A 24,136-nucleotide genomic window follows, 5' to 3' on the forward strand; every position below is an offset into this window, starting at 1 on the left:
CGAAGATGTTAGACTTCTCAGTGCAATCGTAGGTAATAAAGGTTAATTACAGGAAGTCAAACCATTAACGCACAAAAAAAAAACACTGACAAATCTACAAGTGAGAGAAACCTGCCCCTCGAACATAAGAGTGTCAGGACCGCCACATAATGCAGTAGTTATCTGTATATGGGATCACCTTTTTGATAAGTGTCGTCTTCGGTATCAGTGAGGTAGTCTGGTACACTCACTGGTCTCTCCACATCACCTTTTGCACTTGCATGGAATTTTGATCCAATAGAACTAGCTTGAGATCCTAAATCAAGAACGACGATATCTCCCTCGCGTTCACTCGATCTATATAATCTCCCTCATCTCTGCTCCACCAGTACCTCCTGTTACTCCCCAACTACCGACTCCTCCTCCATCGCCGAATCATAATCCTCCATCAACAGCAACTGGCGATCTCAATCCAAAATCTAGTGATAATCTTTTTTCATCAACTCTTAACGGGGGCGCTGGTGGTAGAGCGGTACCGTTCTTGCCTCTCAAGCAAGATGTCACGGGTTCGATTCCCGGGCCGGCGGAAGTTGTTTGGGCACTCTTCCTAGTCCCCTTGGTCCCTGTTCACCAAGCAGCAAAGTAGGTACCTGCTGTAAATCGAAAGTTGCAAATTCGTATTCAGGGACAAGTTGTTGGAGCTTCCAATAACTTGCTTAAACATAAACCATTGACTCTTCAGGCTTCTATGCCCTTAACTCATGAGACATAAGGCAAGCATGAACTTAGCATGCTTCCCTGTTGGGCGCTGTACACGCTTCTGCGCTTCACCTTACACAAGGATGTAGGGGAGTGCCCAATAAATGAAAAAAAAAAAATATTCAACTCTTAACTGGCCTTAGGATAGCCAGGCAGTACGATTTTTTGTATTTGAGGCAACTGTGTTCCAGTTATTTCTGGGATACAGGGGACAGAAATGTCTGGCGGTGCAGGTTTTCCAATTAGAGGAAATTGTGTTGATATCACAACTATCTGTTTATGTCTTTTCCCTGAACCAGAAAACGTTGGCTTGTGGACGGCTGTAAGTATTGGTGAGGTACCCAATTCTCCTCCTCCTCCACCAGATACTTCTTCTCCACCACTAAATCCTCTTTCATATCCAATTCCTCTTCCAAATCCTCCTCCTCCATCACCAGATCCTCCTCCATATCCTCCTCCTTCATGTGATCCTTCTCTGTATCCATCTCCTTCAAATCCTCCTCCAATACCAGATCCTTCGCCACCAGATCTTCCACCACCACCAGATCCTGCTCCACCACCAGATCCCCCTCCTCCTCCATCGGTTACTCCTCCACCCCCGTCAGGTATATCAGCCACATCCCTTCTCACTACAGGGAGTTCTTGTCCGCCTTCTTGGTGTCCGGTGGTGATGGCCATCAGCACCGTCAGGACTGCCGCTGCCACGCCCACACGCTGGTCATCACAGAGAGATAATTTAAAGATGAACCACAAGTAGAAACATAAACAACGCTCTCTTAAAATATTGTAATGTGTTAAAGAGGAAAGATCATCAGAGAATGAATGCAAATATCCCGGTGATGTTTTGCGACTAAAAAACTAAATTTTGAAGCAAATGTGTATAGACTTTACATACATACGTATATGCATACATACATACATACATACATACATACATACATACATACATACATACATACATACATACATATATACATACATACATACATAAATGAATTTAAAAGGTACGAGCAAAATTTGTAAATGAAGAATAAAATTTATTGAATTGTAGAATAATTTACAAAGAAATATTTAAAAAACATATTTTCTTACATTTTAAGTAACAACAGAAATAAGACGATAGCAATTAAATAATTGATGAAATATATAATCTTTTTGTGATGAAGGAGAGTTGAGGTGACCGTTGGCCGTGGTCAGCTGAGGGTGTGTTGTGAAGTGTAGCGTCGTTGCAGGTATTAATTGACATACACCTGGGGAAAGATTAAACAACGTCAGTTCGTAAGATTCTCTAATAAATTGGTTGAAAATAATGACAGAGTAAAATAGCTAAATGTATAAATTCAGGATCAAATATATTTCAAGTTTTACTAAAGACGTTAATGTTTCCAATGTTGTCGTAGGTGATGGAGGATAACTACAGAAAATCATACTATAATAACTCTACCATTAAGGTAAAAAGACACCTTAAGAAATCTACAAGTGACAGAAACTTAAATCAACAAGAAACAGAAGCTTTACCTCTCAACCATAATAGTGTCAGGACCACCACAGAGTACATTAAGTTATCTGTAGACTGGTTCACATTTCCTCTACAGGCTCTGCTTCAGCATTCGATACCGATGCACTAGAACTAGCATCAGCTTGAGTTTCAATAAAGACTTTACCCGGCTGCACCTCACCTGCCCCACCTGTTTCTGGCATAGGTTCCTTATCTCCATCTGTTAATGCTGATCCTTGACCACTACCATTACCAGATCCTCCTCCACTACCGAATGCTGATCCTTTTCCAAGACCAAATCCCGGGAAGAATTTTTTCCAGATTGGTTTACCTGGCATTACGACTCTTCCGTTTCCTCCTGATCCTCCTCCACCTCCTGATCCTCCTCCTCCTCCACTTCCTTTTCCTCCAGATCCTCCTCCGTATCCACCTCCAAATCCACCTCCAAATCCACCTCCTTTGCTTGATCCTCCACCACCACCAGATCCTCCTCCACCCCCAAATCCTCCTCCACCGGGTCCCATTCCACCACCAGATCCTTCTCCGAATCCTCCTCCACTACCAGACCCTTCGCCACCAGATCCTCCTCCACCACCAGATCCTCCTCCACCACCAAATCCTCCTCCACCGGGTCCAATTCCACCACCAGATCCTTCTCCGAATCCTCCTCCACTACCAGATCCTTCGCCATCAGATCCTCCACCACCACCAGATCCTCCTCCACCACCAGATCCTCCTCCACTACCGAATGCTGATCCTTTTCCAAGACCTAATCCTGGTATTTTACCAATTCCACCTCCTTTACTGAATCCCGTTCCTCCTGCATGACCAAATCCCGGGAATATTTTTTTCCAGATTGGTTTACCTGGCATTACGACTCTTCCGTTTCCTCCTGATCCTCCTCCTCCTCCTGATCCTCCTCCTCCTCCACTTCCTTTTCCTCCAGATCCTCCTCCGTATCCACCTCCAAATCCACCTCCATATCCACCTCCTTCTCCTGATCTTCCACCACCAGACCCACCTCCATATCCACCTCCTCCTCCACTTCCTTCACCTCCAACTCCCGCTCCATATCCACCTCCACCACCAGATCCTCCTCCACCACCAGGCGGGATCCTGGGTATAGATATGTCTGGCAGTGCCGGTTTAATAATGTCTTGCGATGTTGGTTTTCCAATTATAGGTAACTGTGTACCAGAAATTTCTGGGATACTGGGTAGAGAAATATCTGGTAGTGCTGGTTTAGAAATGACTGGCAGTTCAGGTTTAGAAATGTCTGACAGTACTGGTTCAGAAATGTCTGGCAGTGCTGGTTCAGAAATGTCTGACAGTACTGGTTCAGAAATGTCTGGCAGTGCTGGTTCAGAAATGTCTGGCAGTGCTGGTTTAATGATGTCTGGCAGTACTGGTTTTCCAATTATGGGTAACTGTGTCCCAGTAATTTCTGGGATATTGGGTAGAGAAATATCTGGTAGTGCTGGTTTAGAAATGACTGGCAGTTCAGGTTTAGAAATGTCTGACAGTACCGGTTCAGAAATGTCTGGCAGTGCTGGTTCAGAAATGTCTGGCAGTGCTGGTTTAATGATTTCTGGCAGTACTGGTTTTCCAATTATGGGTAACTGTGTCCCAGTAATTTCTGGGGTATTGGGTAGAGAAATATCTGGTAGTGCTGGTTTAGAAATGACTGGCAGTTCAGGTTTAGAAATGTCTGACAGTACTGGTTCAGAAATGTCTGGCAGTGCTGGTTCAGAAATGTCTGGCAGTACTTTGGTTTAATGATTTCTGGCAGTACTGGTTTTCCAACTATGGGTAACTTCTATTGTACCAGTAATTTCTGGGATACTAGATGAAATATCTGGTGCTGGTTTAGAAATGACTGGCAGTTCAGGTTTAGAAATGTCTGACAGTACCGGTTCAGAAATGTCTGGCAGTGCTGGTTCAGAAATGTCTGGCAGTACTGGTTTTCCAACTATGGGTAACTGTGTACCAGTAATTTCTGGGATACTGGGTAGAGAAATATCTGGCAGTGCTGGTTTAGAAATGACTGGCAGTTCAGGTTTAGAAATGTCTGACAGTACCGGTTCAGAAATGTCTGGCAGTGCTGGTTTAATGATTTCTGGCAGTACTGGTTTTCCAATTATGGGTAACTGTGTACCAGTAATTTCTGGGATACTGGGTAGATAAATATCTGGCAGTGCTGGTTTAGAAATGTCTGGCAGTGCTGGTTTAGTGACGTCTGGCATTACTGGTTTTCCAATTACGGGTAACTGTGTACCAGTAATTTCTGGGTTACTGGGTAGAGAAATATCTGGCAGTGCTGGTTTAGAAATGACTGGCAGTTCAGGTTTAGAAATGTCTGGCAGTGCTGGTTCAGAAATGTCTGGCAGTGCTGGTTCAGATATGTCTGTCAGTGCTGGTTCAGAAATGTCTGGCAGTGCCGGTTTAATAATGTCTTGCAATGTTGGTTTAGAAATGACTGGCAGCTCAGGTTTAGAAATGTCTGGTAGTGCTGGTTCAGAAATGTCTGGCAGTGCTGGTTCAGAAATGTCTGTCAGTGCTGGTTCAGATATGTCTGGCAGTGCTGGTTCAGATATGTTTGTCAGTTCAGGTTTAGAAATGTCTGTCAGTGCTGGTTTAGTGATATCTGGCAGTGCTGGTTCAGAAATGTCTGGCAGTGCCGGTTTAATAATGTCTTGCAGTGTTGGTTTAGAAATGTCTGTCAGTGCTGGTTCAGAAATGTCTGGCAGTGCCGGTTTAATAATGTCTTGCAGTGTTGGTTTAGAAATGTCTGGCAGTGGGGGTGTAATAATGTCTTGCAGTGTTGGTTTAGAAATGACTGGCAGTGCCGGTTTAATAATGTCTTGCAGTGTTGGTTTAGAAATGTCCTGCAGTGCTGGTTCAGAAATGTCTGTCAGTGCTGGTTTTCCAATTAGTGGGAATTCTGTTCCTGTTATTTCTTTTCCGTTTCCTCCTCCTTCACCACCAGATCCTTCACCACCAGATCCTCCACCACCACCAGATTCCCCTCCACTACCAGATCCTCCTCCACCACCAGATCCTTCACCACCAGATCCTACTCCACCACCAAATCCTTCTCCGAATCCTCCTCCACCACCAGATCCTACTGCGCCACCAGATCCTCCTCCACCAGATCCTACTCCACCACCAAATCCTTCTCCGAATCCTCCTCCACCACCAGATCCTCCACCCAAATCCTTCTCCGAATCCTACTCCATTACAGATCCTCCATCACCAAATCCTCCTCCACCACAGATCCTCCTCCACCACCAGATCCTACTGCGCCACCAGGTCCTCCTCCCACCCAGATCCTGCTCCCTACCAAATCCTTCTCCGAATCCTCCTCCACCCACCAGATCCTCCTCAGTACCAGATCCTGCACCACCACGATCTCCACCCACCAGATGCTCCTCCACCACCAGGCTACTACGCCACCAGATCCTCCTCCTGCAAATCCTTCTCCAGAATCCTACTCCATTACCCAGATCCTTCGTCACCAAATCCTCCTCCACCACCAGATGCTCCTCCACCACCAGATCCTCCTCCCACCACCAGATCCTCCTCCCACCCACAGTCCTTCACCGAATCCTACTCCATTACCAGACCCTTCGTCCTGGAGTCCTCTTCCACCACCAGATCCTCCTCCCACCACCAGATCCTCCTCCACCACAGATCTCCTCCCACCTGCCCAGATCCTACTACGCCACCAGATCCTCCTCCACAGATCCTACTCCACCACCAAATCCTTCTCGAATCCTACTCCATTACAGATCCTCCGTCACCAAATCCTCCTCCACCACCAGATCCTCCTCCACCACCAGAGCCTACTACGCCACCAGATCCTCCTCCACCAGATCCTACTCCACCACCAAATCCTTCTCCGAATCCTACTCCATTACCAGATCCTCCGTCACCAAATCCTCCTCCACCACCAGATCCTCCTCCACCACCAGATCCTACTGCGCCACCAGATCCTCCTCCACCAGATCCTACTCCACCACCAAATCCTTCTCCGAATCCTACTCCATTACCAGATCCTTCGTCACCAAATCCTCCTCCACCATCAGATTCTCCTCCACCATCAGATCCTCCTCCACCACCAGATCCTTCACCACCAGATCCTCCTCCACCAACAGGTGGGATACTGGGTAGAGAAATATCTGGCAGTGCTGGTTTAATGATGTCTGGCAGTGCTGGTCTTCCAATTAGAGGGAACTTTGTTCCAGTAATTTCTGGGACACTGGGTAGAGAAATATCTGGCAGTGCTGGTTTAATGATGTCTGGCAGTGCTGGTCTTCCAATTAGAGGGAACTTTGTTCCAGTAATTTCTGGGATACTGGGTAGAGAAATATCTGGCAGAGCTGGTTTAATGATATATGGCAGTGCTGGTTTTCCAATTAGAGGTGACTGTGTACCAGTAATTTCTGGGACACTGGGTAGAGAAATATCTGGCAGAGCTGGTTTAATGATGTCTGGCAGTGCTGGTCTTCCAATTAGAGGGAACTGTGTACCAGTAATTTCTGGGATACTGGGTAGAGAAATATCTGGCAGTGCTGGTTTAATGATGTCTGGCAGTGCTGGTCTTCCAATTAGAGGTGACTGTGTACCAGTAATTTCTGGGATACTGGGTAGAGAAATATCTGGCAGAGCTGGTTTAATGATGTCTGGCAGTGCTGGTCTTCCAATTAGAGGGAACTTTGTTCCAGTAATTTCTGGGATACTGGGTAGAGAAATATCTGGCAGAGCTGGTTTAATGATATATGGCAGTGCTGGTTTTCCAATTAGAGGTGACTGTGTACCAGTAATTTCTGGGACACTGGGTAGAGAAATATCTGGCAGAGCTGGTTTAATGATGTCTGGCAGTGCTGGTTTACTGATGTCTGGCAGTGCTGGTCTTCCACTTAGAGGTGACTGTGTACCAGTAATTTCTGGGATACTGGGTAGAGAAATATCTGGCAGAGCTGGTTTAATGATGTATGGCAGTGCTGGTTTTCCACCACCAGATCCGTCTCCAGTTGTTCCTTCACCACCTCTGTATCCTCCTCTACCACCAGATCCTCCTCCACCAGATCCTCCACCACCTCCATATCCTTCTCCTCCACCCAATCCTTCTCCAAATCCTCCACCACCACCAGATCCTGCTCCACCACCAGATCCCCCTCCTCCTCCATCAGTTACTCCTCCACCCCCGTCAGGTATATCAGCCACATCCCTTCTCACTACAGGGAGTTCTTGTCCGCCTTCTTGGTGTCCGGTGGTGATGGCCATCAGCACCGCCAGGACTGCCGCTGCCACGCCCACACGCTGGTCATCACAGAGAGATAAAATTTAAAGATGAACCACAAGTAGAAACATAAACAACGCTCTCTTAAAATATTGTAATGTGTTAAAGAGGAAAGATCATCAGAGAATGAAAGCAAATATCCCGGTGATGTTTTGCGACTAAAAAACTAAATTTTGAAACAATTGTGTATAGAGTTTACTGACTGAAGAATACTTGTGTTTTAGTCTCTGTACGTTGTAATGAAGGAATATTGAGACAGACAGCGGGGTGGGAAACAAAATATACACACAAGTATAATAATTGTTAAAGAGGTTTTGGGTAAAATGAAAATCATATATTATCAGCACCGGTCTAGATTAAAGATCAGATTACAATTATAAGCCAGGTATAAGAGTGCCTTTCATAAGGGTTCTTTAACCTGTATATGAATAATATATCTACTGCACCTATTATTCTAACAACGTATGTACTGTATGCGTAATAAGGGTGACCAACTTGCTTCTTAAAGACACTAAATGAGAAGTAACGAGTCACGCCTTTCCTCTATGTTGATCACCTTCGTTCGTTGAGAATTATTTCTAAAGTTTATCAAAATGTCAGAACAGTGTACAGTTACTCTCCGGGAAGCGAACCCGAGTTCACTAGTATGAGAGGCGAACATGCTGACCAGTACACCACAGTTGCATTATATTTCTATCGGAAAGGCAGATCAAAACTGTCTTTGCATTTTTATCTGCAACTTCACGTTTCTCCAGAAAATGAAGTCAAAGATGAGTTTTCAGCAAAAATGACATAAATGTAAAATTAACACAAGAGCAAACAGAGAAATTACTCCACGTTTCCCGGACAGTGGCAAGAGACCGGGCAAAACGAGGAATTCCACATCTGATTGTCTTGTTTAGATTTTGGCTCTTTAGGACCTTGACCAAAATAACCTATAACCGTGTATACTTGTCACACGTTCATATGACAACGAGATGAACGTAGTGGTCACACCAGGGCCGTCTCCATCCCTCTAGGCAACAAAAGGTGGAAATATGAACTGATGGAGCATAAACATGTTAAACTTCTTACATTCTAAAATAATCCATTCATTAGTTTAAGTTTCGCTCTGCATTTGAAACAAGTAACAAAGAATTTTCAATAAAACTCTCCAGCACGGTTTATCGCCACAAAGTGAGGTGACATCGGGTAATTTTCATTCTGAATTAAAGCAACTTATTCTACAAGCAGTATCATACCAGGTTCAGGTAATCCATACAAGAGGTTAAGTCATCGTTCTTAATGGGCTTTTCGTCATCGTACTCAAGGGGCTAAGTCACTGTCACTCAAGGGGTTAAGTCACTGCCACTCAAGGGGTTAAGTCTCTGCACTCAAGGGGTTAAGTCACTGCACTTAAGGGGTTAAGTCACTGCACTTAACGGGTTAAGTCACTGTACTCAAGTATCCTTTGCACATGTAAACACTTAATTTCCGAACGATAAAACACGTATCCGTCAGGTACACATTTCAAGCACCTATAAACTTTATCAATTTAAATTTCCATTAAATTCATCAACCAGTAACGGAAAATCCTAGTTCTGATTTTTTTGTATAATATAAAAGAACATGACAAAATTGAGAAATTAAAAATAATATATGTTTATTTCAGGTACACATGGATGTGTGTGCACAGGGTGATATAATGTGTCTAGTGTGGCAGCATTATGTTAGTGAAAATTGTGCAAGCATTGCTTGTTTCCTCTCGTTTTCAGCTACCGCCGCTGGTTATCCCTCGTTATGAACAGGAGGCAACCTTGCGCAAGTCTTCCCCTGCCAGTACACAGCCTCCTCACCATCAAGACTCCTGCTGTGCCTCGTCGTGGCATCACACAGTAACTGGGTACTTCGTGGGCCCAGTCTAGACCAGCAAGGGATCTCGGAGCAGCAGAGGGCCCCAAAGGGGCAATGCATAGGCTCACTGGCATGTAGACACGTCCTGACGCTTATCAACCACTACCCCATTGCCTTGCAGATTAACCTTGAGAGGTATAAGGCTACGGGAGTAAACCCCCAACAAAAAATCTGCGGTGGAGCCCCGCAACAGGCAGACATGCTTACAGAGCTCCAGCAAGACCCCAACGACGGTGTAGGCAGAAGAGGTGACCAACATTGGAATCCAAAGAATACACTGGTGGACGAGGGCAACACATGATGGACAGGCTACTAAGGCAAAACCTAACAAACTGGGCTATCGGCAGTCCATTGCAACTCTTCTCTCCCCTATCGCTGCAACTACTTGCACCACTGAATCAAGAATAGGGAGAGCCAAGATGTGTTGTTGCAACCAACGCTCCTGCTTCACCACATAAATCAACTCACACACAGCAATTATCCACTTCATCATACTTCTCATCATCATCAAAACCCCTTATATTCCCAAAAGTCCTATGGTGACAGACGAGTGGTGATGAGGACAGGCAGAGATGACTGCCGGGATTCTCTAGTCAATATTCTGCGCATGGGATCGAGTTGGCAGTGAATCCGGTTCTGTCTGTGCAAATGAGCAGCCCTTTCGAGGAGCCAATCTGCTCACTCTACATTGGGAAGGGGATAGAAAAGGTGCCTTAAACATAGCCTGCGTAAAAAAAACAACCTGACTGGGCAACCGCACCCAGTAAGGTCATCTTAATATCGCCGAAAAATCATCATAATCACAGATCAAAGGAAAAAAAAATATATAATCAACCTCGTATCGTCACTGGATGGAATGTCAGGACCCTTCTGGATACTGACACAAATGAGCATCCTGAAAGAAGAACTGCCCTTGTGGCAAAAGAGCTGTCTAGGTATAACATCGACATTAGTGAGTGCCGGCTCCCAGACGAGGTCGACTCAGAATGGGTTCGGAGAGGAACCGCATTTACGGCGTTGGCTTTACCGTTCGCCAATCCATCCTACATAGGCTAACTGAAAAGCCTGTTGGGATCAACGATCCCACTGATTCACTCATGTCATACCTTCTTCAACAGTGCATATGCCGTAATACTGGATGCAGAGGGTGACATCAAGGAGGCCTTTTACATTGGTATTGAAAGAGTGCGAACATCTATCCCCAGAAAAGATAAGGTTGTGCTCCTAGGTGACTTCAGTGCCAGAGTTAGCAGAGCTGCTAACAAATGGCAGGGAACCATAGGGACAAATGGAGTAGGCAAGTGCAATTCCAACGCCCTATTTCTCCTCAGCAAGTGTGCTGAATACAACCTCACTATCACCAACACCTTGTTTAGACAGGTCGACAAGTTCAAGGGTTCTTAGCAACACCTACGAGCCAAACACTGGCATCTCATTGACTACATCATTGTCTTGAGAAAAAGATCGCCTAGATGTCCTCATCACCCGAGCCATACGTGGCTTTAACACTAAGCGACTGGAGAATCTAGCAGCAGCACATGCTTTCAGAGAGCAGCTCAACAATGGGCTGACAAACAGCGCATCATCAAACATCCAAAATCCGAGTTCCGAATGTTGTCCCATCAAAGCTGTTATCACAAAAACCTGTAAAGAGACGATTGGCCAGATCAAATGAAAACCCCAGGATTGGTTTGATGAAAAAGACCCGAAAATCGAAGTACTCATCAATAGTAAATCTGCTGCTCTCACTGACTGCCAGAACAACCCTAAATCTCGGACCAAAGCTGATACCTTCCACGAGAAGAAAGCAACGGTCAATCACAAACTTCGCAGAACAAATGGTGGAAAAATATAGTGTGTGAAATACAAAACATTGCAGATGAACACAAGATGCGTGAATTTTTCAATTCCGCTAACACAGTATATGGTTCAACGACTCATTGCGCGGATCCCCTCCGCTCATCCAATGGCAACTCCCTAAGTATAGGCGAAGAAGGCATTCATCAGTGCTGGAAAGAGCACTACCATTCGCTGCTCAACCGAAACACCGATGTGGATGTCCTGACTACCTAGCAGGTTCCTCAGCGCCCAGAGCTGACCCACCTCAGCTATCTTCCACCCTGGATGAGGTAGCTACTGCCATCAAGCAGATGACAAATAACAAAGTCTCAGGGCCTGATGGAATTCTAGTCGAGGTGTATAAAGCAGGAGGACCTCTGCTTATTAACCATCCCCACTCACTCCTGGAGAATATATGGGAGAAGGAGGAAATCCCCCCAAGATCGTCAATATTTAAAAGAATAAGGGAGGCTGGTCAGACTGTCGCAACAACTGAGAGATCTCACTGCTGTCTGTAGCGAGATTATCGCCCGAGTCCTCCCAGAATCTCAATGTGGGGTTAGACCATCACGTGACACCACTGACAAGATATTTGCTGCCCGCCAGATACAGGAAAAGTGCAGAGAACAGCGTCGCGACATGTGCATGGCCTTCATTGACCTTACTCAGGACTTTGAATCGGTCGGTCAAGAGGGAAGCCCTCTGCCGGACCCTCAGTCGTTTCGTCTGCCCACCAAAATTCATTGCAATTATGAGGCATCTCTTGCACAATGGCACCCAGTCAAAGTTCTTTCCTATGCAAACAGGGGTAAAACAAGTATGTGTACCAGCGCCAACTCTGTTTTCCATTTTCTTGGCTGCTTTCCTTACTCATGCCAGTGCCAATTTATACGGCGGGGTGGACATCCAGTAACTGATGAAGTGTCTTTTCAATATAAGACGGCACCAGGAAGGAACAGTATGCAGACGACCTCACCCTCGATGCTCACGCTGAACGCAACCTACAGGAGATCCTGAATACCTACACAGATGAGTATTTACATCCAGCTTAATGGTTCTACCCTCTCTAATGTTACCCACTTCCAGTACTTTGGCTCTCACCTGTCCACCACCGCAGACATCGATGAAGAGATTCGGCATCGGATTAGAAGTGCATCTCAAGCCCTTGGCAGACTCCGTACCCGTGTCCTCAGCTGTAGGGAGCTGAAATTATCTACAAAGTTGCAATTGTATTGAGGCGTGGTTCTCCTCACCCAGCTGTATGGCAGCAAGACATGGGTCACATATAGGAGGCACCTCAAGGCACTTAAAAACTTTCACCACCCTACATTCGATCCTCCGAGTTCGCTGGGAAGACAAGAGAACAAATGCCAGTATTTGCTGATACCAACTGTAGGGGCATCGAGGCTACCATTATCCATGAACAACTATGCTGGACTGGCCATGTTACCCGCATGAACGACAGTAGACTGCCAAAGCAGCTACTTTACAGTCACCTAATGAATGGTAAATGTAACGCTGGCAGACAACGGAAAATGTCTCAGGATAGTCTTCAGACAAACCTGAAAAAGGGCCAAATCGACCCCCTTACCTGAGAGACGATCCCTCCATACCATTATACTTGGAGGAGCACCACACGTGAAGGTGTCAATACTCTCGAGTTAGCCAGATTGCAAACCGAGGCAGACAAGCGCCAACGCCGGAAAGACGCTGCCGGCCCAGCCCGTCCCTCCTGCACTAGATGTAGCCCTCCACACGTGCAACATCTGTGGACGGCCCTGCCGATCCCATATCAGCCTCTTGAGTCACCCCAGAGCTCACCAACGAAGGTGACATCCTTAATTATTTATGTCATTGTATTAAAACTGGATGATCGTCATACTCAATTTGGAGTGACAGCAAAGTTGTAGTAGGATTACACACACACACACACACACACACACACACACACACACACACACACACACACACACACACACAAAATAAGTTTTCAAAATCTCAGCCTTGAAATAAGTTGTCTATCTCAATAAAACGAAAACTTAAGAAATTTGCCAAAAGTAATAAATTTCTGTAGTCACCTGACACTTCCTCCCTAAATTAATCAACTAGTTTTTTATAAGATATGGTTCTCCAATCCTTTACTTCCTTCAGCTCTTACTACTACTACTACTACTACTACGACTACTACTACTACTACTACTACTAATAATAATAATAATAATAATAATAATGATAATAAAAATAATAATAATAATAATAATAATAATAATAATAATAATAATAATAATAATAATAATAACAATAATACCAAAATATGATCCTCTCAAATAAGATAATATTTGATACTTACCATAATGGCCGGAAGTGATGGTGGTGAGGCTGGGCCTCAAAGTGACTATCAGAACCAACTACCAGTTCCCTTTAAGGTACCACAGGTAATGCTTCCAAGGTCTTGAAGCAGGTGTGTGTGTTGATCTGGTGGACGGAACAGGCGTGACTATGTATATAAACAACGACTCGGGACCCTTAAAAAAACACTAATAAGGAACTTTGGCGACATAATGTTGTTGATATATATTCATGAGTTTTGTCTCCAGATATATATTAGGTTAAGAATAAGGGTCGCCAGGTGGGAAAATAAATACCTAACGGAATTAAATGCAGGATATGAAGAAAAACTTGCAGTGACAAAAAGTTTTTTAGTTTTCAGTTTTTAGGTCATTATTTGCACTGACTCTAGCCTCGTAGGGCAGCTGCAACCCAAGTTGACTGCTTGTGGGTGTACTGAATGAGACAGTGGAACTCGCACCTCAAGAAGTGGACTAAGACAAGTGAGTGAAGTGGTAGTTTTCTAGAGCAGGTATTTTATATGGTAATTTTTTTTTGATATGACGGTAGTAAGTTTGTAGGTACATATTAAGGTAATAAAATGGTGGCGAAAGTATGGCTATTGGGGGAGCCTGGAGGCCATTAAAAAAAAGTAAGTCGGTACCTATCAACAGGGAGGTACTACCGCCTGGGAAGATATTGGAAGCATATTGTATTGTCTAATGGTAGACCCTGCTGCCATATGTGACCAAGTTGCTGATCTGACTTTCTGCCTCATGTACACACAATTGCAGGGTCTCAATTGTTTCTCTTACTTTGACAACACAACATACAGGTAGTAGGTAGTAGGCAGCTACCAAACAGGGAGGTACTACCGCCTGGGAAGAAATTGGAAGCATAATGTGTTGTCTAATGGTAGACCCTGCTGCCATATGGCATCACGAAAATTGTGACCAAGTCCCAGGTTGCTGATCTGACTTTCTGCCTCATTTACACACAATTGCAGGGTCTCAATTGTTTCTCTTACCATTGACAACACAACATACAGTACATATATTTTTTCTCACTTTTTGTCTTTTTTTTAATTTTTGTAATTTTATTATTATTATTATTATTATTATTATTATTATTATTATTATTATTATTATTATTATTATTATTATTATTATTATTATTATTATTACATTTCGCCCCCAGGCCCCGATGTGGGATATTGACCTATGCCCGGGGGGCTAATCCGTAAAAAAAAAAAAAAAAACAGTGTCCGAGGCATTGGTTGTTTATGATGAATTTACAGAGTTCGTCAAAGTTCTGTTAAGTGGCAACAAAGAGAGAATTAGTCTGCATTGTACGATGTAATGTTGAAGGCTGTATTTTCTACTTTCGCCACAAATTCGACAATGACTAAGTGCAACGGAAGGGTTTTCAAGAGCTCCCAAAATGGCCTATAGCCAAGTCTGATTCTGGCGGCAACTGCATCACTGAGCTGAGTCAGACATTTATTACGGCCGTATTTATATTTTACGTCACAATGTTTATCATATTGGTGAACACTAACATTGGCTCCTCGTTGTTCACTTCGTTCTTCGTTTATAGTTTAAAGAGCGGTTTTCTGAGAGCGTCTTGACTCGACCAGTATTTATGGTTGAAGCGTCATCAGGGATAGGGAGTGTGCAGGCGGATTTTGCGAGGGTGTCTACATAGTCGTGGTTGTGGAGGCCAATATGGGATGTGATCTATATAAAGTGGATAAGGACGGCGTCTGTCTTCGCCCTTGTGAGGCAATTCTGGATTTGTCTCTCTATATCCTGAGAGACGACGGGACGGGGTGAGGTAATCGATTCTAGTCCAGAAAGAGAATCACGGACCACAAGTTTTTATTCTGAGTCATTAATATGTTATGAACTCATAAATGGTCTTATTTCTATTTTAATTAGGACCTGGACTCATATAATCCCAAAGAAGGTGAAATGTTGATGTTTTGATGATACATTTGGGTGATAGAGCCATATGTTGTGTTGATGCTGGTGAGAGAGAGACAAGGAAAATATCAATATAGAGATAATCCATTCCTATCTTTATCTCCTTATGGTTTAGGTAATGAGGAACCAGAACTTCTGTGTTAATTCATCTTAATACATTCACGTATGTCATTAAGAGAAAGTTCAACACAAGACACTAATGTTATAATGGCTTCTTCAATGTCTCTCTCACTTGAGAACATGGTCTATAGATCACTCTATATCATCTGCACCAATAGTCTGTTATCATCTGTTCTTTTACGTCTAGTTTAATATACTTCTTGTGTTTATCATGTCCATCATTTACCATATCTGTACCTCCTTCTCTCTTACTTCTCGTTTTAATATATATTTTTATCCTCCTTGTTTTATCATCTGTTCCACTAAAAATCTTCGTCTTTGTATTTCTTCACATGACACATACATACATACATACATACATACATGTAGGCAGGCAGGCAGGCAGGCATCCTTGACCACGACAACTGTTATGTTGGCCCCATACCAACTCCCTCCACTGAACCCTCCTCCCCACCGGAATTTCAACAAGTTCTCGCCAGAAGTTACTATTTAACTTACGAAAGGTATGGAACCAGTGTTGAATAGTGGTGAACAGTGCTTAAGTCAGTGAAAAACAACTCGACAGTAACAGCTGAGTCATACCCAAGCTAACCTTCACACAGTGAGGTCCCAGGTACCCAGTGATAACTGCCCCTGAGACTCAACAACACCAGCTATGTGTTAATCCGTCCACGATAGGGAGGTCTGCGACCACACCAGTGAGGTCCTGTGACACCAGACCTCGTGGTGTCCCCATGAGGCTACAACACCACGTAGTGAATGAGTTGCTACAGCATCATGTGATGCCCCTCATAACACCATCTGTGAGGGAATTACTACACCACATCAGGCCCCTCATAACACCATCTGTGAGGGAATTACTACACCACGTCAGGCCCCTCATAACACCACCTGTGAGGGAACTACTACACCACGTGATGCCCCTCATAACACCATCTGTGAGGGAGTTACTACACCACGTGATGCCCCTATGCACCATCTGTGAGGGAATCCATCAGGCCCTCATAACACCATCTGTGAGGGAATTAATACACCAATGCACTCTAACACCACCTGTGAGAACCATACACCACGTCAGCACCTCATAACACCATGAGAACCATTACACACGTGATGCCCTCATAACACCATCTTTGAGGAGTTACTACACACGTGTCTGCTGTTCAACACCTCAGCGCACAAGATCTTGACCTCACTGAAAACATTAATCTGTATGTTCACTGTATGTTCCTTTACCTTTCTCTAATGAAGGCTTTTGTTAAACCACCAATGTATGTAATAAGTCATTTATGTCCAATGTATATTTTCAGCCTTCGGGCTGCAGAACTTTTTCAATAAACCGTTTATTATTATTATTATTATTATTATTATTATTATTATTATTATTACATACATACAGACATAAGTGAATATAAACGGTACGAGCAAAATTTGTAAATGAAGAATACAATTTATTGAATTGTAGGATAATTTACAAAGAAATATTTTTTATACTATTTTCACACATTTTAAGTAAATACAGAAATAAGACGATAGCAATTAAATAATTAATAAAATATATAATCTTTTTGTGATGGAGGAGAGTTGAGGTGACCGTTGGCCGTGGTCAGCTGAGGGTGTGTTGTGAAGTGTAGCGTCGTTGCAGGTATTAATTGGCATACACCTGGGGAAAGATTAAACAACGTCAGTTCGTAAGATTCTCTAATAAATTGGTTGAAAATAATGACAGAGTAAAATAGCTAAATGTATAAATTCAGGATCAAATATATTTCAAGTTTTACTAAAGACGTTAATGTTTCCAATGTTGTCGTAGGTGATGGAGGATAACTACAGAAAATTATACTGTTAGCGGAGCGGCTAAGTGTCAATTTTTGAGGGAATCATGCAAATGGTGATACAAGTATGAAAATTAGTATGAAGATTCTTTTTTTGGTTAATTATCAAATCCATCTGATTGGACATTCAAAATTCCAAGATGGTCAACAAATGTGAATGTCAGATTTCCCTTTTGCCATAAAAATTATTGTGTTAATCAAGTGTGGTGATGTCAGTGTTGATTACCATGTTTTTTGAGCATGTGGACTCTGAATTTTGTGTTGAAAACTCTGAAATAAATAGCATTCAAAGGAAACAAGTTTATAAAGAGTGAATGTCAATGTACTACCAGGGCACACTGGTGACAACACTGCTCCTGTGTCCCAAATGTTACCTAATCATCCCCAAGTAAGGATAGGTAGCCGCACCTGCATTGACAGGATATGCCAGCGCTGGAGAGCCGAACCAAGGATAATGGGCTAAAGTTATGTGGATGGTGTACAGATCGCACGGGACTTAAATGATACTAGATGAACGATCGGGCTAGGTGTAGAGCAAACATTTGCTTGAACCTGGTTGTGTCCCATACAGGAAAGTACATATAATACAGAGTGGTAAAAGGATAAACCCTCGGCTCTGTACCACAATGGTGATGAATATTGGTCCTAAAAGTAATCCTGAAAGGAAAACAAACTGGGCCAAGTGCTGCCTGTGTCAAGATGATAAGAAGGAAAAACTTTCATCTCCAAAGACTAACCCTACTGGAAGAGAGGAAGATGGCTACAGCAAATTAGCCAAGAATATTCCTCTTTTCAACTCAATCAATGCCCTTCCATTAAGGCTTGATATGGAAAGACTAGATGATGGCGATGGTATTGAAGAGACATTTAGGAAACTTATGTAAAATATCATGAGAGCTGTAAACTTAGGTTTAACAACACAATGTTGCAAAGAACCCCAAAAAGAGCAACCACATCTGTAGTTGACGGTGATGAAGGTTGCAGGAGTAAGGTACCATGAAAGCCAAGAGACACAAAAACCACAACAGAATGATTTTTGTGTGACAAGCCAGTAACAGAGAGTTTTCTCAGACAAGCAATGACAATGCAACTCAATGATAGAATTATTGCATGTGCAAAGACACTCAGTGACAAAAGACTTCTTGTTAAACTTGGTGCAGATGTAGTGGCACAAGAGATAAAATATCACCCTGCTTTCTTAGCTGCACTGTACTATAGAGAAAGAGCTTACCTTAGTGCGAAGGAATATGAGAAAACACAAAGAACCTTGACAAAAAAGATGCATATGCACTGGCTTTCTCTGAACTGGTGACATACATCAATGAGACAAACACAGCCTGTAAAGGTTCTAATCGAACAATTTTTAGACTGTCAGACTTAGTCTTACCGTACAAGCAAAGGTGTGTGAAATTATGTCACCATGCACAATTATTGTAACAAAGGGAGAAGATGCCATTAACAACCATGATAAGCCTCTGGAAGAGTTGACTCTATGCTCCCATGAAGAGTCAGATACTCGCCTCTTTGTTCATACAAGACAATCTGGATTGGAAGGCAGTAAAAGAGTTCTCATAAAAGCCAATAACACAGATATTATTGTCATAGTTGTATCGGTGTTCACATCAGTAGGAGAAATTGGTGTTGAAGAAATATGGATTTCTTTTGGTCAAGGGGCTTATACAGGATGGATTCCTGTTTATGAGTTAGTTGTAACCATAGGGCCTGAAAAAGCCACTGGAATCACATTTTTCCATATACTCAATGGTTGTAATGTTGTGTCAGCCTTCCGTGGTTAAGGTAAAAAGACTGCATGACAAATTGGAATGTGTTTAAGGAGGTCTCCAGTACCTTCACCAAACACAGTCAGTGTCCTACATCAGTTAGTGAAGAAGACCTCCGTGTCTTGGAAAGGTTTGTGGTGGTGATGTATGACAGTGATTTATTTGCTTGCAAACAGAGATCATATAATGCAATTCCACCAACACAGTCTGCTCTAAAGGAACATGTAAAGCGTGCAGCCTATCAAGGTGGAATGATTTGGGGTCAGGCAACAGTAACCCAACCAGACATTCCAAGTCCTGCTAACTGGGGCTGGAAAAAGAAAGGAGATATGTGGCAAATACACTGGACAGACCTTCCACCAACAACAGCGAGCTGTCAAGAACTGACCAAGTGTTCTTGTAAGAAAGACTGTGGACAGTGATGTAAATGTATCAACTTTTGTCTCACTTGCACAGCTCTCTGTGGCTGCACATGCCACCAGCTGTAAATACGAAAGAATTCTAATAACAATATGTCCCAAGGATCTGAGCAAGATATAAACATGTTTCTTCAGTGTTTTAAAGTATGTGTAGAACCGTTGCTTTATGCATAAAAGACATATCTGAGCGCTCCAACAGAAATCATAATTTGTTCCAGCATGTTTTAAAACAGAACAGACACCTTATGGGCACAGATTGCCTAATGATAAGTCATTATATGTAAAAAATGTTTTCGGTTAGGCAAATTTAGCAGCCATCTTGGAAAATGGCTGTCATCTTGGAATTTTGAATGTCCAATCGGATAGATTTGATAAGTGATCCATAATGAATGTTCATACCAAATTTCACGCTTGTATGATCATTTGTTTGATTGTGCCAGTTATCCGCTCTGCTATATAATAACTATATCATTAAGGTACACAGAAAGCTCTAAGAAATCTACAAGAAACAGAAGCTTTACCTCTCAACCATAATAGTGTCAGGACCACCACAGAGTACATTAAGTTATCTGTAGACTGGTTCACATTTCCTCTACAGGCTCTGCTTCAGCATTCGATACCGATGCACTAGAACTAGCATCAGCTTCTGTTTCAATAAAGACTTTACCCGGCTGCACCTCACCTGCCCCACCTGTTTCTGGCATAGGTTCCTTATCTCCATCTGTTAATGCTGATCCTTGACCACTACCATTACCAGATCCTCCTCCACTACCGAATGCTGATCCTTTTCCAAGACCAAATCCCGGGAAGAATTTTTTCCAGATTGGTTTACCTGGCATTACGACTCTTCCGTTTCCTCCTGATCCTCCTCCACCTCCTGATCCTCCTCCTCCTCCACTTCCTTTTCCTCCAGATCCTCCTCCGTATCCACCTCCAAATCCACCTCCAAATCCACCTCCTTTGCTTGATCCTCCACCACCACCAGATCCTCCTCCACCCCCAAATCCTCCTCCACCGGGTCCCATTCCACCACCAGATCCTTCTCCGAATCCTCCTCCACTACCAGACCCTTCGCCACCAGATCCTCCTCCACCACCAGATCCTCCTCCACCACCAAATCCTCCTCCACCGGGTCCAATTCCACCACCAGATCCTTCTCCGAATCCTCCTCCACTACCAGATCCTTCGCCATCAGATCCTCCACCACCACCAGATCCTCCTCCACCACCAGATCCTCCTCCACCACCACCAGATCCTCTCCACTACCAGATCCTTCACCACCAGATCCTTCACCACCATCAGTTCCTTCACCACAGATCCCACCACCACCAGATCCTTCACCACTAGATCCTTCACCACCAGATCCTCCTCCACCACCAGATCCTCCTCCACCACCAGATCCTTCCAGATCCTCACTACCAGATCCTCACCTCAGATCCTCCTCCACCACCAGATCCTCCTCCACCAGATCCTCCCACCACCAGATCCTTCTCCGAATCCTCCTCCACTACCAGATCCTTCACTCCAGATCCTCCACCACCAGATCCTCCTCCACCACCAGATCCTCCTCCACCAGATCCTACTCCACCACCAGATCCTTCTCCGAATCCTCCTCCACTACCAGATCCTTCGCCACCAGATCCTCCTCCACCACCAAATCCTCCTCCACCACCAGATCCTCCTCCACCAGATCCTACTCCACCACCAAATCCTTCTCCGAATCCTCCTCCACTACCAGATCCTTCGCCACCAGATCCCCCTCCTCCTCCATCAGTTACTCCTCCACCCCCGTCAGGTAAATCAGCCACATCCCTTCTCACTACAGGGAGTTCTTGTCCGCTTTCTTGGTGTCCGGTGGCGATGGCCATCAGCACCGCCAGGACTGCCGCTGCCACGCCCACACGCTGGTCATCACAGAGAGATAATTTAAAGAAACATAAACAACGCTCTCTTAAAATATTACTTAATAATATTTTATCAGAAAACGTATGTAATTAAATCGATAATGTGTTTGTAATTTATATGCTTTAATGTATATAGGTTTTACTGCCTTCGGAATGTGTTTGTTTGCTGTCTCTACGTTTATTAGGGGTAATGAAGGTTATAGCAAGATAAAGGACAACTCACACAATGCTAAATAGTTTTGTATTATCACACAAAACTATTTAGCATGAATAACAAGCATAATTGTTATTTATTAATTTGATAACTAACATAAATGTATTTCGAGTATTTATTCACGTCTCGAACTTGATTTGTTGGGAATTAATAATTGCGTTGTGTTCCTCTGTTGAGAATAATTCTGTAAGTTAATGAAAGTGTCAGGCCAGGGTGCTGTTACTCTCTGGAATATCAGTATTTTCCTCAACAGGTTCAAGGAGATAGGATTATGTGTTAGTAACTTGACGCTGTAAAGGTTTTCCATCAACTTTCTTTACGGGCAGACGTGTGTTACTGTACCTCTGGCTGGCTGGTCACATGGAACTAAATCTTTATAATACACACAGTCCCGATGGCCCCCAAATGTTATTATTGGTTCTAATAAGATTTTCGACCAATTAATCTGTTTATGTATAGACTCGTCGCGTATTCACATATTACCCAAGGGAGCGGTAGACCAAGAGCTTGAGGATATTTAACGTACCAGTCACATTACGGTCGCGTCCATACCCCAGTTAACCTAAGGTGGAACGACTGTACGAACCGATGGAATGTAATCCTAACTAGTTCAACTTTTAAGACAATAAATATTTTTTATGTCAGTTTAATTTTTTTTTCTATCTGAACCAATAATGAGTCGTTTTTATAAGACACTTCAACACGAGGAGAATTTTTAAGTGATTGTGTTAAATGGTAGAAGAGCAATATTTACTGTATACACCTAGCTTTTCCATTGTATATTTTCTATTATAATTTTCTTTAAGAAGGCATAGCACTGGTTGGTTGGTCTATTGACACTACTACTACTACTACTACTACTACTACTACTACTACTAATAATAATAATAATAATAATAATAATACCAAAATACGATCCTCTCAAATAAGCAAATACTTGATACTTACCATAATGGCCGGACGCGATGGTGGTGAGGCTGGGTGGGTTTGAAAGTGACCATCGGAACCAACTAGCAGTTCCATTTAAGGTACCACAGGTAATGCTTCCAAGGTCTTGAAACAGGTGTGTGTGTGTTAATCTGGTTGAGGTGACAAGCGTGACCTTTTACGCCAACAGTATTTCAAGATTTAATAAAAACTAGATAAACAAGAATTGTGGTTTAAGTTTCTTTTATAAATGTTGCTGACTTTTCCTTAGAGAAACATTATAGTTTTACATTATGTTTTTTTTGGTCGGTTAAGGAGTAAACATTACGTCGTCGAGTAAGGAAACTGAACCACTATGAAAAAATTATTTAAGAGGAATAAAAACTTTGTATTGATGAAGCGATTTTTTTTTTTTTTTTGGGGGGGGGGGAACTTGACTATGTTTTCATGTACGTCCATATAGTGTATATTAATATAACTTGAACATGTTTATTTTTACATTATAATGACAAACTGACAGACGACTGGGGTAATTGATTTTCCTTCAGGTGTACGGTTTACACCTTTAATATTTCAGAAGCAGTAATGACCACGTTTGAGCCCATTAGTAAAGGGTAGTTCCCCAATTAGGTTTAAACCTTTGAGTGCGATGACTTAACCCTTGAGTACCATATAATTAAGGGATTAAGTCTTCGTACTCTAACTTTCAGATATTCTGCTCAAGGGATTAATATATAATAATCAATGTGTTATATAGTACTCAGGAAGGTAGCATCGTACTCATGGGGTTAAGATATCTGACTGGATATGTTAATTAGTTACACGGAGGAGGTTGGCATGATACTAAATTGGTTAAGGTATCTATCCATGAGTTAATTCACTGCATTTGCCTATCGTCTACAACTCCATATCAACAAGACCAGAAAAGAGTAGGTTAGGTTAGATTAGGTGTCTTTGTTAATGCCTTTTTGATGTCAATTATTACGTTTGGTATATTGAGTTAGAAAGGCAAAACATTGATCATGTTATAGGTTATATCCTTCGATCTCATTAAACTTACAAGCAATTATCCTATATCTCTCCACTGTTGAAGATCTTGAAATAGCAAATAGATTTACCACCCATTATCTTACTAATATAGTCATTCCCCTGGGCGTTTTCATTGATAGTTTTAAATTGATTTCTTGAACCATTTTGGTGATTTTTTTGCTTGTTACAACAAAAACACTACTGTATGTGATTGATTGGTGGAAGAGTATTAATTAGTGATTTATTTAGTTATTTTTGAGAGATTATTTTGTCCAATAAAATCATTAACCTGTATTAAGGAGGTGTTTTACCTGTCCTCTCTCACGC

At 42.9% G+C, this 24,136-nt stretch overlaps 2 protein-coding genes and 1 long non-coding RNA gene across 3 annotated transcripts; 1 reads left to right on the forward strand and 2 right to left on the reverse strand.

Annotated features, from left to right (window-relative positions):
- Positions 1 to 3,388: 3,388 nt before the first annotated feature.
- LOC121864857 (protein rtoA-like) lies at positions 3,389 to 4,012 on the forward strand. The gene has a single exon (XM_042364021.1). The coding sequence runs from the start codon at positions 3,389 to 3,391 to the stop codon at positions 4,010 to 4,012; it is 624 nt and encodes a 207-aa protein (XP_042219955.1).
- Positions 4,009 to 8,199, reverse strand: LOC121864858 (protein PELPK1-like). Its single transcript, XM_042364022.1, has 4 exons — positions 8,155 to 8,199; positions 7,475 to 7,558; positions 6,400 to 7,165; positions 4,009 to 5,144 (listed from the first exon to the last, which is right to left on the reverse strand). The coding sequence occupies exons 1-4, from the start codon at positions 8,197 to 8,199 to the stop codon at positions 4,009 to 4,011; spliced, it is 2,031 nt and encodes a 676-aa protein (XP_042219956.1).
- An 8,939-nt stretch (positions 8,200 to 17,138) lies between these two features.
- Positions 17,139 to 20,637, reverse strand: LOC121864851. Its single transcript, XR_006088677.1, has 2 exons — positions 20,257 to 20,637; positions 17,139 to 17,363 (listed from the first exon to the last, which is right to left on the reverse strand). It is a non-coding gene; the product is annotated as an uncharacterized LOC121864851 (long non-coding RNA).
- Between the last annotated feature and the right edge of the window lie 3,499 nt (positions 20,638 to 24,136).

The sequence above is a fragment of the Homarus americanus genome, unplaced genomic scaffold, assembly GCF_018991925.1.
Source record: "Homarus americanus isolate GMGI-L3 unplaced genomic scaffold, GMGI_Hamer_2.0 scaffold46273, whole genome shotgun sequence".
Taxonomy (NCBI): Eukaryota; Metazoa; Arthropoda; class Malacostraca; order Decapoda; family Nephropidae; genus Homarus; species Homarus americanus.